The 16,577-nt window shown below is 33.2% G+C and overlaps 1 protein-coding gene across 11 annotated transcripts; it reads right to left on the bottom strand.

The window, feature by feature from the left end:
- Window positions 1–6,990: 6,990 nt before the first annotated feature.
- Window positions 6,991–13,898, bottom strand: LOC18440781 (glycosyltransferase family protein 28). 11 transcript variants are annotated; one of them, XM_088847758.1, is made up of 6 exons: window positions 13,550–13,894; window positions 11,274–11,304; window positions 10,404–10,591; window positions 9,871–10,052; window positions 8,016–8,115; window positions 6,991–7,390 (listed from the first exon to the last, which is right to left on the bottom strand). In XM_088847758.1, the coding sequence occupies exons 3-6, from the start codon at window positions 10,459–10,461 to the stop codon at window positions 7,134–7,136; spliced, it is 597 nt and encodes a 198-aa protein (XP_088703884.1). In that variant the 5' UTR covers window positions 10,462–10,591; window positions 11,274–11,304; window positions 13,550–13,894; the 3' UTR covers window positions 6,991–7,133. The 11 variants fall into 11 exon arrangements, with proteins under 11 accessions (XP_088703884.1, XP_088703909.1, XP_088703897.1 ...); XM_088847783.1 differs by having other exon boundaries at window positions 10,265–10,591; window positions 13,550–13,892; XM_088847771.1 differs by having other exon boundaries at window positions 9,871–10,067; window positions 10,265–10,591; window positions 13,550–13,871.
- Window positions 13,899–16,577: the final 2,679 nt, after the last annotated feature.

Raw genomic sequence — 16,577 nt, 5'->3', positions numbered from 1 at the left:
AGAACCATTTTTTGGATGTGAGAAATAATGGTTAAAGATTATGGGGGAGAGGGAAATAATCCTAAAAGAAATTTAGGAAGGCAAAGGATATTATTTTAATATGGGAGTGTACTATCCATTTACTCCCTTAAGTAAAACCCCATATAGACTTAATTTTAAGACCCAAAATTTTGGGGATGTAACTTCCTCAGTCTATAGATTAACTTCAATAAAAGAATTCCTAATTGTACCATCTAAAAGATATAACGTCTTACGATTGATTCGAGACTATCTAATTTTTAGAAGGTGAAATCTAAGTGGTAGAAAACTCTATTTCATTTAGTGATTACTGCATGCGGTTTGTATAACGCTAGGTCCTAAACAATCAAAGTAAGTCACACCTTAATACAATGTCGTAAGAGAGTTTCAGTACTAAAGATCTTTGTGATGGCCTAAAAATTTACTTTCATCTTTAATTATCAAATTAAAAAAAGTTTGTATAAGTTTGAGGCCCTAAACAATCAAACTAAGATGCACCTGGAAAATTCATTAGAAGAAGTTGTCTTGATGTCAAACAACCATCAAATCCAATCACCTCGACTTTAAGATACATATACATAAAAAAAAAAAAAAATGGACCTCAAGTCTTGGAAATAGTGCATCTTGTAATGCTTTATCTAGATCGTCGATTTTTGAGATTTTCAAGTGTTCATAGATATGCTTAATCTGCACTACTTTTTAAGCTTTAAATTTTATAAATAGAGATGAAAATAAATTTTCAGGCTGTCACAATGAGTTTTGGCACTAAAATGACATATTTCAACACTATTTGAAGGTGCACCTTGCTTTGATTGTTTAGAGCCTCAGCCCTGTACAAACCACACCCTATAAAATTTAAAGATAAAGTCTATATAAGGGTGAGGCCTTAAACAATCAAATTAAGGTGCACCTAAACAATCAGCCTTGTACAAACCACACCCTATTAAATGTAAATATAAAGTTTATATAAGGGTGAGGCCCTAATCAATCAGCCTTGTACAAACCACACCCTATTAAATGTAAAGATAAAGTTCATATAAGGGTGAGGCCCTAAACAATCAAATTAAGACGCACCTAAACAATCAGCCTTGTACAAACCACAATCAAGTTTACTAGAAGAGGTTGTTTCGATGCCCCAAAATCCTCAAATCAATAATCTTGACCTCAAGATATATGAACATGAGAAGAAATGGATTTCAAGTCTTAGAAGTAATGCATCGTGTAATATACTTTTCAAACAATCAATTTTCAAGATTTTTAAGTGTTTATAGATCAATTTAATATATATATTATGTTTGAAGCTTTAAATTTAATACTTAGAGATGAAAATAAATTTTCAAGCTATCAAAAAGATTTATAATATTGAAACAACATCTTTTGACACTATTTTCACTGTGTGCTTTACTTTGATGGTTTAGGGCCTCAGCCTTATACAAATCACACCTAAACTTTAGAGCCTCAAAAATAGCGTAGATTAAACTGATCTTTGAACACTTAAAAATATTAAAAATTAACAATCTAAATAAAGCAGATGCATTATTTCTAAGATTTGAATTCTTTTTTTTTTACGTCCATATATCTTAAGGTCAAGATGATTGGATTTGAGATCTTTTCAACAATAAAACAACTTCTTCGAATTTTGAAGTGCGCCTTAGTTAGATTCTCTATAGCCTTAGCCTTATATAAACTTTTTCTGTGATTATTTAGTATTTCCTCAAATTTCATGTTGAAAAAAGTCCTCCCAAATAGATCTTTTGAATGCGACAGTAGATGTACATTATATACTCCGACAAGAGTATACATGCCCTCATTAATGAAAGCTTAAAGCATGAAAAGATCACAGTAAACATGTACCTAGTTGGGCTACAGCCAATAGGAAGCGCGATGTTCATAAAAATATTACGATATATATATGTTTGGTGTGGTTTCTATAAAGTTGCAACTTTAAACAATCCAAGGCGCACCTCCAAATTTTATCATACATGTAATTTTGATGTAAAAATTTATCAGGATTATCTCAAAATCTATTTCATATCTAGTTATAAAACTTTAAACTCAAAAAATAGTTAAAATCAAGCATATCTATAAACATATAAAAATCTCGAAAATGGACGGTCTAGATAATGTGTTGCAAGATGCACTATTTTTGGGATTCAAAATCTTTTTTTCTTTTCATATTCAAACATCTCGATGTCTAAATGAACAATTAGAGAGTTTTTCAACATTAAAATAACCTTTTTCCGATGGATTCTTGAGATGCATCTCTAATTCTACATTTTAAAGTTGCAACCTTATATAAACTTTTTCCTTCTTTTTTTTTGGGGGGGTAGATTAGTGGGGAATACAGATCCCTACCCGTTTTTAGAAATAATTAGTAGTTTTCACATGTGTCAGTGGGAATGACCGGTAGCTAATGTTCAAGTGACGCTACCACCATGGTCTCAACCCCATTCCCAACTTTTTCCTATATTGTATTGACTGATAATGATATAATTACCGATACTAAGCACGGATAGGGTTTTGGATCCCGTTTCCTCTTTCATTTAAAATTTGGAATTGGATTTTAGACCTCTCAGCCATATTCTTACGGGCAAGCTTTCTATGATTTCCCTACAGCATAGAAGTTCTATCCTCCCCCTTATCCAAATGTCCATTCTAAATTGAGGGCTAAGAGTGCCCCAATCATAATGTCACATCTCTATACTATTTTATTTTTATTTATTTTTCTATAAGCTATTTTGAAATCAATTTTTGGACGTCCATTCCTCTATTAAACTCACACTAGTGAAAAATATATATATATAAATATTTTTAATAAAATAAAATGACCAAAATACCCCTAAAAGTTTTAAGGGGTATTTTGGTTATTATATTTTATCAAAAAATTATTTTTAATATTTTTAATAGGTGTGGCCCTTTGAGAAAGTGGTACGTACCAAATATCATATTCATTCAATTGCTATAAAAAAAACTAAAAATAAAATACTTTGAGATGTCGGATCTAAGATCAAACGGTGAGTGGCTCTCTTAATCAAAATTAGACGGCTGGATGGTAGGGGGAGGATAGAACTTCTATGCTATAGGGAAAGGATATAAACCTTTCCCTATTCTAACAATCTAGTTCAACTTCAGCCGATAGAGATTTGTTAAATTGGGGAAATGTTGGTTAAAAATTAAAATTAAATTAAATTGTTCAAAGTAGATTAAAATTAAATCAGGGAATTCAAGGGAAGAAATGGGATCACCACTCACTGAATTTGATTTCTAATATGGATAGTTGAGTTTTAAAATCCTGATCATAATTGTATAAAAGTACTATTTATTTTTTAAATTAAAATATAATTTCATAGGTGTTATATTTTATTTATAAATTCTACTTTTTTTATAGCATATAGTGCATTCTAATTTTATCATTATCTCTGTACAACAAATTGAGCTTAATTTAGTTTGGTGATGGTTCTCACCATAACACATCGAAAATAATAACAATAATAATAATTCAAATTAAATAAATTTAGAAAAATATCTCAAAATAACTTAAAACAAACAAAAACTTGCCAAAATACCCTAAATGTTGTAGGGGTGTTTTGATATTTTAAAATTTTGACTTATTTTTAATATTATTTATAGGACCCAGTTTCTATGCAGCCAAATCCGCATATGTAGAAATGCAGGCCCCTTAATAAATCTATTTTTGAGATGAATTTTAAGACTTAAGTTTTAAGGATATGTAATTTCTAATATGGAGATCATAAATATGAAAAAATTAATAAACTTTAAGAACTAATAATAATAATTGTAGTAAAAAAACATTTGGATCATTGTTTTTAGATGGAACATCTACTTGCATCCATCTTTAAGATAGATGTTTTACACTTTTCTGGACTGCATATGTAAAAATGCGGTCCAGCCCGCATGAAATTTCCTTATTTATATGTGTGTGATGGTGAACTGAAAAGTAGGAACATACCAAATTTGACATTAATCATATGTATAGAAAAATACAAAAATAAAGTATTGTTTATGATCTCAAAAAGTTGGATTCATATGTAAAATATAAAATATATGGGACTATTTTAAATTTTGAAAAATAAATTAGGATGTTTATATAGGCGAATAATCTCATACCACCATGTTATTGTAATATAATGAAACCACACTACTAAAAAATCACGTTTGTGGCATTTTTATAAACCCAAATATTGCATGTACATTCTCTTCATCCTAATAATCAAACTAAAAAATAAATAAAATTCAATTCGCACCCAAGGATAAAATGATTCCTCTCCAACAATGAAACTAGACCATCAATTTGACGAATTTCAAGATCAAGGTCTTTATGAATTTAAAAATTAAATTTTTTTTTAACAATGTTAATCTAATGATAATAAAACTATTTTAAAATTTTGGTTAGCCAGTCAGTGCCAATCTCCCCCATGCACTTCCAAACTTCTATCGGATACTATATTGTCCTAAAGCTTTTCATATTTTCATCGTCTTCAAAGCTTCTTTCACTTCCGTTATCTTATTCCTATAAATGCATCTATAACTTCCACCCTCATTTATGCCAAGAGTTCCTTCAATCGATGTGTTCCCACTGTGTTTGTCATTTAATAATTTTTGAAAATAAGCTCTACATAGTTCGTTCATATCATCATCATTCACCAAAACCCTTTGATCCACACTCTTAATGCAATTATAAGGTCTATATCCCTACATTTTTTTTCTCTCTTATTTTTTCTAATCTAAAAACATATTTTTCAAATTTTCTTGTTATCATATTACTATATAGATTATCATTAACCTTTTTCACTAGTGCCATTTTGAACCTCATCATCCACAATCAACTTTTTTATGAGAATTTCTTTTCTTCTAATTTCTCCTGTAACTTGTTTTTCAACCTTCTTAATATTGCCAACCATCTCAAATACAACACTCGCTCAGTCACTTTCTCTCTCTCTCTCTCCACTATCAAAACCGCACCCCCCAAAACTTTCTCTCGTAAATCTGCACCCTAAAACTGTTTTCTCTCTCTCCCACAGTCAAAATCCGCGCCCAAACGCACACTTTCTTTCGCTCTCTCTAACCAGAGGAAAAATGGACGCCCTAACTTCCTCCTGTCTACGCCTCCAAACCTTAAATCCCCCTTCTTTATGGAACCCACCCTACATTTCTTACCTTCCCCTGCCCTACACTCGACCAAATTGCCATCTTGCCCCCAGGAAACCCCTGCGTTCCCAAAGGAACCCATTCCTTCTTTTAAGGTCATCTCAGGCCGATCAGCCCACCCCTAGCAGTGGGCAACTGGCTCAGGATAAGCCTACAGAAGAGCAGCAAGAGGAGCCCAAAACCCTAGAAGAGCCTGCAGTGGAAGCGCCGCCGCCGATAGGAGGCGCCAATACGAGTGGTGGTGGTGGGTTTTGGGATGGGGTTTTGGAGGAGACAAGGGAGATCGAATGGCCAGGATTTAACAAGGTTTTGGGGACCACAGGGGTCGTGGTGGCGGTAATCGTTGGATCAAGCATCGTGCTGTTGACGGTGAACGCAGTTTTGGCTGAGATTTCTGATAGGGTTTTTGCCGGAAGAGGGGTGCAGGATTTCTTTGGATAAGGGGTGTTTTGTTTTGTATTTTGTTGTTTTTTCATTTTTTGGTTATCAGATGAGTGAGAATATTGAGTACTCTCTCTGGTACATTAGAGTAAGAATTAACTACCCTCTCTTTCTGGTATCTTAGAATTTACGTACTCTCTCAATTAAGAAGAATAATAACGCTTTCTCTCAATTAAGAAGAATAAGAACCGAGAAACAATCTCTCTCTCTTTCTCTCTATCAAGAGGAAGGCGAACCGAGATTTTTCTCTCTTGTTTTAGCCGGTTCTCTCTCTCTCTCCTGCTTGAGTGGGTTGGAGTTGTTTTTTGTTGAGGGTGTATACTATACTCCTGCATGATAACAACATATAGAAGGAGTTGGGAACCACTTAAGAATTATTTTAAATAATTTTTGAATTTTTTAGTTTTCTATCACTTATCTCGCTCCCAAATATTATCTTTGTTAAAAGGAAAAAGTTAATATAGAGTCAAGGCTCTACAATCAAATTAAAACCCACCTCAAAATTTATTCTAAAAGAGGTTGTTTTGATGTTCAAATCTCCTCAATCTCAACATCAAGATGCATTGACATGAGAAAAATGAATTTCAAGTTTTGAAAATAGTACATCTTGCAATGCATATTTGAACCATCAATTTTTCAAGATTTTCAAATTTTAATAGATCTGCTCGATCTACAATATTTTTGAAGCTTTAAATTTTATAATTAAAAATGAAAATATATTTTAAAACTATCACAAAGATTTCCAATATTGAAACCACATTTCTCGAGCTTTACTTTGATTGTTTAGACCACATTTCGCGAGCTTTACTTTGATTGTTTAGAGCCTCGGCTCTATACAAACTTTCATATCGTAGCCCCTCAAAAACGCCCAACTCAACAAATATTTTGTGAAACAAAATTCTGTATGAGAATTTAATATCATTGACCCCCCAAAATAAGCTTCAACCGTTGTTGATCAATGGATCAAGCATACAGTACGTGGACTCAGTAAAAAGCAATCAATGTCAGTACCTTCTAAAACTGTTATGAGTCCAAAAAGTTAAGAATCCATCCAGTACAACACCGTCTAAAACTGTTGTGAGTCCAAAAAGTTAAGAATCCATCCAGTACAACACCTTCTAAAACTGTTATTAGTCCAAAAAGTTAAGAATCCATCCAGTAAAACACCTTGATAGAAACACCTTCATAAAAACAATAGAACACAATAACGGAGGTTCAACCAATCGCACAACAAATTGGTATCACTAAAGGTGGGGAAGAGAGAGAGAGATCAACATATTTTTCTATTTCAGTGAGATTGGATTGAAAAAGCATGTAATTCTTCTCGACCATATTAACAATTTTGGTGTTATTTTGTCAGGATTTTGTTCAAAATCTTTAATCTCATTCTGAGAGAGAGATCAACAACAAGGTTTTCCATTCTGGTCAGATTGGATGAAAATGCAGGCAATTCTTCTCAATAACAGCAATATCTGTGTTATTTTATCAGGATTTTTGTTCAAAATTTAATCCTCAGGGAAGCCAAAAAACTTATTCATAAGCTTAGCAACTGCCATTGGATTTGAAGGGGGGTAAGGAACGAGAGTGTCCAAATCCATGTTTTGAATGGTCTCATAGAGTGTATCAGGGTATGCACAAAGAAGATGCTTTCTCTCTGCTAATTCCTCAGCCAACTCACTCTGGTGATTATCCATCAAAGCAGTATTCACAACGACAATAAGGGGTTTGCCCAAGCGTAGCGTCTCAAATATACTTCCTGACCCTGCTTGTAAAATGTAATAATGGATCAGACAGATTCAACAAATATACATATAGACAACATTCTTCCCTAGGTTTAAAAGAAAAAAAAGAAGTAGCTCTCTCTCTCTCTCTCTCTCTCTCTCTCTCACACACACACACACACACACACACACACAAGCATGCCCCAACCTATAGACACCAAGACACAACCTCTGATCTAAGCTCCCTTTCGCATAATATGACCTGTTTCTTTCTCTTGATGACCAAAAGAGCCCCTATTCTTTTTCCAACAATTGAGAAGAAAATTTAGAGTTTGCATCTCTCTCCAATATGACAAATATGCCTTTTGAATCAACTATCTTCAACATATTTTACAGAAGGAATAATAAGTAGTGAACAGATTTTCTTCTGCAGAATATTAGAAAGGAAATTAGCATTTAAGAAGATTTTCCAGTATTCACAAATATGCAGGTCTCTCCCAATCTGGACAATAAAATATGCAGATGGACATATCAGGCAAAGAAAAAGGCCCATCACTAAATCCATAGCTTTGACGAAAAATGTGAACAGCGTTCAAAAAATCAAGTTACTGATTGACAAACTATTGCAAGCGTACAATGTCTTACATCTCTAAATTACTTATGTACCTGCATGACTAATAACAAGTGATGCTGATCTCATGTGATCAGCAATGCTTGGTGAGAAACTGAAGTAGTCAACAGTTAGGGACCCATCTTCTCCCGCAGACTGAAAACAAAGATCTAAATTAATGCGCGAGAGAGAGAGAGAGAGAGAGAGAGAGAGAGAGAGAGAGAGAGAGAGAGAGAGAGAGAGAGAGAGAGAGAGAGGGGGAAGCATTTGAGACATTTTTTTCTATTAAAACAAGATAAACTGAAAAGGACAAGGACTACCAATATTCAGTGTTTCAAAAATTGGTGATTCGGGCTTGGACCCACACAAGTCATTTGGACCCAGCAGGGTGCCAACCCGGATGAAAAACCTTCACGAACCATGCAAGTGTGTAAGTATGGGATTTTAATAATTGACCATAACGATTCATTTTTTCTTTGATTAATGATCACCAAATAAAAGTAGCTTTCATAAGGGACCATCTCCTCTAGTAACAAATACCAGCAAGAGTTGAAGATCCCTACAAACATCGGCCACATTTCACTCTCTGATAGCACGCACAGTGCTTAAAAAAAAAAAAGTACACCCAGTTCAACCTAGAATCAGTTATACCAAGCCAATTCCCATATGGAATCGGAAATCAGCCCGAGAATTGCCTGGTTCATTACTCGAAACAGCACAATCCATTAAAAAACTGGGATTGCTGAATTCTCAGACAAATCAACCCATTCTCCTGTATTTCACTGCTCATAACATTTTGAAACCCTTTTTAGGCCCACTTCCTTTTTTATGATTTCTCGATCATTTTTCCTCTTATGTTTTCAAATTTGTCCCATTTTGATCATTTGAGAGTGATTTGCAATATCCCTTACAATATAATTAGGATCAAGACCTGATTTTACTGAAATCACAGGTGCGAAATTTGGGGATTCTTTCCCTTTTCCAAACCCTGATCCGCCATTTTTTTTTTTATTTCTCTAGTTTTTCCTCTGGTTTCTCTCAAATTTGTTGCATTTTGATCTTCTCTCTTTGCTCTAGAAGATCCTTTATAGAAATCAAAAGCTCCAAATTTTGAGGCTCTTTTCCCTCTTCCGTCCTGATCTAGCATTTTTTATGTTCTCATTTTTAGTCTATTTTCTCTCGAATTTGGAACAGTTTGATTATCTCTCAAAGTAATATATGAGATTGCTAATAAAATTTTATGTCTCTTATTTTTAATCTATTTTCTCTCGAATTTTTAAGTAATATAAGAGATTGCTAACAAAACTTTATGACCAACCCCTAATCATTGAAATCATATAGACAATTGTAAAAATGATTGTAAAACAGAATTTTACAATCATTTTTTTGCAAAAGAAAAAAGAAGTTTACAATCATTCAGAAAAATGATGTATAGACAGAGTTTTTGGTTTCAAATGATTTACAATAGATTTAAACAAAAATACGTTTCTTTTAACTTAAAAAAATCACGGATTTAAAATGAGTTTCAGTTTGCACCTTCTTTTAGTTTATTTGTTCTTTTTAAAAAATTTATATTTGATCACAGATTCTGATCCGACTTGGTTCAGAAGGGGACCAAGTTGGACCCTGGTTCCAGGTTTTAAAAGATTGAACATGGATTACATGATACAAGACCAACTTTAACTACAATTTAATGACCAATACAGCATATCTGCAGTCTTTCTTAACCATCACATGATATTCTTTTCTACCACATTATTACCATGTTGCATGTGTGTTTGTCTGAGCAAACAAATGGAAAAGCACACCCACACACGCATGCACGCACGCACGCACGCACATCCCCACACACACACAAATATATATATATATATATATAAGAGCCATTTATAAAAGGAGTCATAGAGAAACCTTAGATGGGATATATGATCCACGGCCTAGTTGAATGAGCAGATTGGTATAGCCTCTTCTTAACAATTCTGCTTTTAATAGTTGAGAGTCAACTGCCTGGACAAGAGCATCGAAACAAGTGGTACCCACTGTCACAAATACTGTTTTCTTCGCGAGTACATCTCCATGTGCTTCTCCCATTCCTTCATAAGCACATTCTATCAAGTTCAGAATGAAGAAATATTCCATTAATTTACTATAAAAGAAAAGAACGAAAAAATAATAAAACCATAAGAGTAATTGCATTGCAAAACAATGAATAAATAGTCTTTCGAATGTTCCAGGCCCTAAAATTGAGATCAGTAAAGCTAAAAAGGATGAAGATAAACATGAGAGCTCATATTCATGTTCCTACATATATTCAAGCATCATAAAACTTTGGGTAGGCTGAGTTTCCTAGGACAGTAGAGAAGGTGGATTGAGGGCAGCATGACAAGGTGTTCCTTTCAATTATGGTCGATGATTCTCCTTATTCCTGAATGTTTCTTTCAAACCTTGAGAAAATTGATCAGGAGAAACCCTCTTGCCCTTCTTATCCACAATTATGTCCATGGTTGAGCTGCATAATGGAAAAAATGATGACCCAGTCTAATCTTCTGATTCACTAGATAACATTTTTCTGTCTTCTTCCTTTTTTTGTCCTTTTTGATAGATAGAATAAGACTGAAACTTTACCTGCAATCTGCACACTAAACATTAAATTTCTGTTATGCGTAATGAAGAAATATGATTACTAAAGTTATACGAGTAAGATGTTATGGTCGGGTCAACATAGGAAGCTTATCTGAGGACTTCACTGTATGTGGCGACAACTACGATTCATCGTTAGATGTTATGAGATGGGTTTTGCAGAGGACACACATGACTGTAGCCAGGAGTTTGGCACAAATCTTATAAATGCGACATTGGCTAGTGTTCCAAACTATTACATTTCAATATGTCATATGGCAACGACATACAAGGTGGAAAGCCTTTTCACATTTTTCTTGTTTAGTAATGTTAACTTGGGACTTGATCAGAACAGAACTCTAGATGTCACGTTGACGCACTGCCACCCTTACCACCTCTGCCTAGAGCCCGTTCCCAAAGCCTAATATTCATTCCTATTGAAATGTCAGAAAACTATTCTCAATTCAATTGACTAAGATTGAAGAATAGCTGGTCATATAAGAACGGAAGCTTCAGGATCAATATATTAAGGAATACCATTAAGACGCATCTAACAAAACAAGATATAAACAATTTAGAACCAACCCAGCTCCAGGCTAAAAGCTAAAGGCAGAACTTAGATGATAAGTGATATCAATACAGAATCCCAAGAAAATAAGTTAACATAATTGAAAGAAGAAATGGATAGTTTGTACCTCTTTTTATCCGTTATGTATTCCAGTTACCCTAAAAGAAACGCACAATAAAATGAATCAGAGGAAAATCACATAAAAATCACAAATAAAGATTATGAATAGATACCAATTGGTTTAAAATAAAAAAAATACAAACCAAAAAGAAAATAAAAGCAACAAAATTATTGGCCTAGAATGCTTAACCCGCAATAAACAAACAAAGAACCCCATATCACTCCCAATGTAGAAGCCAACAAATAAAATCAGACTAACCAAACAGAATACAAGATTCTCGCTACGCTTTGAATGACTAGAAATGTAGCATTAGATATTTTAAAAATTCACCAACGTATATAAATGGTGATAAAAATATACCATGCAATGCATGTATGCAAAACCAACAATTATTACTTGCATCGAATGTAGAGATTCAACAGCTAGAGACCCCAGAATTAAACCTAGTCCAAACATGAAAGAATTGATCACTAATTCAAAATAGTTAGCAATTCAATTATCACACTTTGATTTCAAATCCATACTTAAATCAGCTTAACTTAAATCAGCTTAGCTCCTCCTAAAATTATAACCCCACGAACAACAGAAGATAAAATTACAGGTACCAGAAGTTTCACCTAAGCCGCTGATTGGAGAGAAGCCTAAGATGCAAATCCACTAGCAAATAAACCAGGCAAATATTTCCAAAAAAATGAGAAGAAACCACAAATTTATATAAAGTTCTCCCTCTTGATCCCCTAGTAAACAGACACCCTTCTTGAGAAAAGCAAGAAGAAAAACACACCAACATTTCTCAAGACATGGCTGATTTAAACAACAATATTCATCAAACAAATCATGTGCATAATTTTGACATTGCAAAAGGCAATGAATGAAATCACAAATTAATAAAGCAATCATATTGCCTGTGATTAAAAAAAAGAAGAAGTGGGGAGTGAAGAAATTCAACCCATGCATCTAAATTTTAATGAGAGAGAGAGAGGGTTTAAGCACTGATGATAAGTCCAATTTGCAGTCTTGGGCAAACAAATGAGGTTCAGGGTAGACAAATAAACCCCCAAATACCACTTTCTCTACAAAAAGCTCCAATGATTTTGGACCATCACCCTTAAAAATCATGGCTACAGCAAAAGCCTAATAACAAAAATAGTTGTCCAGAAAGATACCATACACGTAAATTTTGGTGCAATCAATAAAGAAAAGTTCACTTTCAGAAAAAAAAAAGAAAGAAGCAGAATCAATACCAAGAGCCACCAAACAAATACCGGACTTCAACGCACAGTTCTTGTCCTATGACAACAATTTTAAAAGAACCATGAATGCATTCTCTCTCTTGAGAAAAATATTCAAATGAGATGTTTCCCATTTATCAATAAGAATAGCTCTTCTAAAAAATAAAAAGCTTCTTTTATTGCATCCAAAAGGTAAATTTATGGCTTGATTCTTCCAACTCCCTATCGATAGGTTAAGCAGGTTATATAAATAAATAAAAAAGAAACCAAATTTGAGAATCACAACACTACATTCAGCCAATAAAAAAAAAAAAAGAAGGAATTCTAAACTAGATACACAATGGACCAGGAATAATTAAATGTTAAAAGCATTATCAAAAAAAGGAAATTAAATCAGTATCAGTCGTTAGAAAACAGAGATTCCCATTAGATAATTTCTCTATGGATACACATTAGACAAGTTAGAAGATTTTCAATTTCAACACCAATCAAAATAAATAATAATAAAATGAAGGTTTTCAATAAAATACTCATGGAAAACAAAAAATTGAAATATGAAAAAACTGAAATATTATAGACCTCGGGAAAAAATAGGAGGAAAAAACCAAGGGAAAAAAAATATTGGAGTAATTCTTACGAACAGTTGTACCCATCAAGAAGTTCCCCTACATATGAAGCATTTTTCGTAAATCAGGAGTGATAATCTTTGTGCTCTAAAAGTACAAAAGGAAGAGGTCCAAAATTTTCTATTTCTATAACTCAAAAACCACCATTTCTGATATATAATTTATACTTGGTTACCAGAATAAATAAATAAAATGCGTAAATAATCCGATTAAAAATCTCTTCTGAATAGGCACCCCATTAATATAAAAAAGTTCTGAAAAAAAAAATCCATCAATTATTTGGAGAGCATTGAAACAAAATCGTCTAATTTATACAGAGTACAAACATGTCCAAATGAATGCAAGCTACCCAAATTGGATTCAAATTAAAGCAAATCGACAAAATATAACGAAAGAAAAAATTATCAAGCTTCAAACCACTCACCTTATTGAAGTTCAATGAAAAAAAAAAAAGGAAGAGAGAAGCCTGGTTGGTGGGGAAGGTTTAGAGAATGAGGGAAGTAAGACACAGCAGTGTTCGGGTCACTGTGTTTAAGCTCCGACGGGCCGAAAACTTCATTGTAAGGTGCGAGCCATGAGTCAAGTATAAGGGCAAAACATCATTTAAGTGAATAACGGTGCTTCCAAACCAACAAGTCCTAGTCAACAAACACGCCCTTGGGATTTTGCTTTAAAATTTGGAAGTGGTTTGCACGAAGTTGCAACCTTAAACAAGAAGTAAAGTGTTATCTTCAAAATTTTGTTAGAAGAAGTAATTTTGATATCGATAATTCTTAGGATGCTGCAATAGTCTATTTTTATCTCCAACTATAAAATTTTAAACTTTAAAAATACTTCACATCAAGCAAATTTATAAGGAACAAATTTATATAAGGATCCTACCTTATACTATAAAACTACGGATGCCCTTCAAAAATCCATCGGAAAATGTACTTTTATTGTTGAAAAACCCTTTGATTGATCATCTCGACATCGAGATGTATAACTATGAAAAATAAAAGGATTTTAAGTCTCAAAAATATTGTATTTTACAACATATTATCTACACCATCCATTTTCAGGATTTTCATATGTTTGTAGATCTACTTGATTTTAACCATTTTAAAATTTTAAAATTTTATAATTAGATATAAAAATAGATTTTGAGATAATCCTAATAACATTTTACATCAAAAGTATATACCATGCTAAAATTTGAAGGCCACCGTACCTCTACACCTACGAATGCTTCTGTATGCCAAATGCACCCAATTTATAAATATAAAATCTTAAAAATAGACAGTAAGATAATGTGTAGCAGGATGTATTAGTTTTAGGATTTGAAATCTCTCATTCTCTTCATATTCTTATATCTCCATGTTGAGATGATAAATTAGAGGTTTTTTCGGCATCAAAACAATATTTTCCTGAATGAATTTGAGATGCACCTTAATTCTACAATGTAAGGTATCAACTTTATATAAACTTTTTCCATTAAATTTTTATAGTTTATTATAAATATAAAAAAATTATAAATTACCTGTATTTAGTAATGAGAACTTTAGAGAAAAAAAATTGTAAAGACGTAGGTGTCACGATCCCGTACCCTGTCACCCTATGTAGGGGTCAGAGAGCGGGGTCGTGACAGCAGGGGTGGCAATCATGTTGTGAATCAACCATGTCTAGGTCCGAGTCCATGTTTGGACCTGACAGGTCAAGTCTAGGTCCAAATAACCCAACCCAAGTTGGGTCCAGCAATGAACCCTTATTCGGTCGGGTAGGTCCAAATTGGGTCAACATGACCCAGTATAAAGTATATAAACTATGTAAATTATATATTCTAAATAATATATAAAATATTTGTTTAATAGAATTTTTAGACCCGGGTTTCGGTCCAAATGACTTGGAGCTGACCTAGGTCTAGGTCTAAATAAGACCGGGTTTGGGACCATGTGCAAGCAAGTGGGTCGGGTCTAGGTTCAAGTCGACACGAACTCGGTCGAACATGTTGTCACCCCTATAAAGAGGCATTAGCATAATAACATAAATATCCTGCTTGATAACTAATAGAAATGCTGAACAACTTGGAATCGTAAAGGATTTTTACCTTGGTTGCGGTTTGCATAGAGCCTAGGCTATAAACAATCAAATTAGAACCTACCTTCAAATAGTGTCGAGAAATATGGTTTCAACACCGGAAATCTTTTTGATAACCTTAAAATATATTTTCATGTTTATTTATAAAGTTTAAAGCTTCAAAAATAATTTAGATCGAGATTTATGAAAACTTAAAAATCTTGAAATTTGATGGTCCAAAAGTGCATTACAAAGGGACAGGGAAAAAATGGGATTAGCCCATTAGCTCATATGAACATACGAAGCCAACATCTCATATTGAATCTGGACCGATTTGACAATCACAAATGTCCGATAGTATTTAATTTTTAGTTTTTTTTATATAAATACAAATCAGGAACGTGTTCATAAAAAATACGTGAATCTTCAAAAAATATATATAAACAAATATTTTACATTAAATAAATTGACCAAAATATCACCGAAATGTTTCAGGGGGTATTTTGATTATTTTGTTTATTGCAAATAATTTTTTTTTATATATTTTTATTAAGTGCGTCTTGATGAGAAGAACACACAACTAAAATTTCAAGTGATTTAGATATGTAGAAAAATAAATAAAATTAAAGTACGACCAGACATCCGTGATCGTCAGATCCGTCCAGATTCAATCTGGACCGTTGAACTCATATGTTCATATGAGCTAATGGGTTAATGCCATCTTTTCCCTATTTAAAGTAAAATAATTACCCATACATTACAAATACCATACATTTCAAATATTGGACTGACGAGAGTTAATTTTAAATATTTGTTGTTCATTGCTTATAATTTGTTCATCCCCTCTGCAGTTTATAGATCATGGGGATATTTGATACATCATGTTTCTCACTTATCTTTTGCCATTTTCTCTCTTTTATCGTATAATTTTTTTTTACAAATTGATTGATTTTTGGAACTTGTCCATGAGGTTTAGAGAGAGAAACCAAAATTTACAATTTACTTGATTTTTAGAACTTATACACGCGGTTTAGAGAGAGAAACTTAAAATCTCGAGTTGGTTTAGAGAGATAAACTTAGAGAGAGAAAGATGTGGTTTTTAACTAGGGGAGTAGAGGTAGTTTGCAGGAGGAGGGTGCATGTGGGTCATTGAGAATTGGAGTGAGGGGCACCACCGTTATCGCTACTTCTCTACTTCTAATGTTAAAGTTTGGGCATTACACAACCATTCCCATTCCCTTTTATTTTTGCTTGGCTGAAATGACAAAGTTTGTCCTTGGGTAGAGAGACAACCAATGCACTTGTGCGTTTTTTTTTTTTAAGGGCTTGCATTGTTAATCATCAAACATCAAACAACTAAAATTAACCTATTTCATGTTTGGTATTTGAAATGTCGG

Source organism: Amborella trichopoda, chromosome 1 (assembly GCF_054954075.1).
Source record: "Amborella trichopoda isolate Santa Cruz 75 chromosome 1, AtrichopodaSantaCruz75HAP2 v2.0, whole genome shotgun sequence".
Taxonomy (NCBI): domain Eukaryota; kingdom Viridiplantae; phylum Streptophyta; class Magnoliopsida; order Amborellales; family Amborellaceae; genus Amborella; species Amborella trichopoda.
Note: the sequence above shows the minus strand (reverse complement) of the source record. Positions and strands in the feature narration are given on the sequence as shown.

What these genes read in the sequence shown, in the direction of transcription:
- LOC18440781 (XM_020671313.2), bottom strand. Translation starts at nt 10,155, where the DNA reads ATGCAATTACTCTTATGGTTTTATTATTTTTTCGTTCTTTTCTTTTAT. An exon ending in GATCATATATCCCATCTAAG is followed by an intron (nt 8,116 to 9,870) that starts GTTTCTCTATGA and finishes CTTTGTTTTCAG; the next exon opens with TCTGCGGGAGAAGATGGGTC. An exon ending in ACTTGTTATTAGTCATGCAG is followed by an intron (nt 7,391 to 8,015) that starts GTACATAAGTAA and finishes TTTTACAAGCAG; the next exon opens with GGTCAGGAAGTATATTTGAG.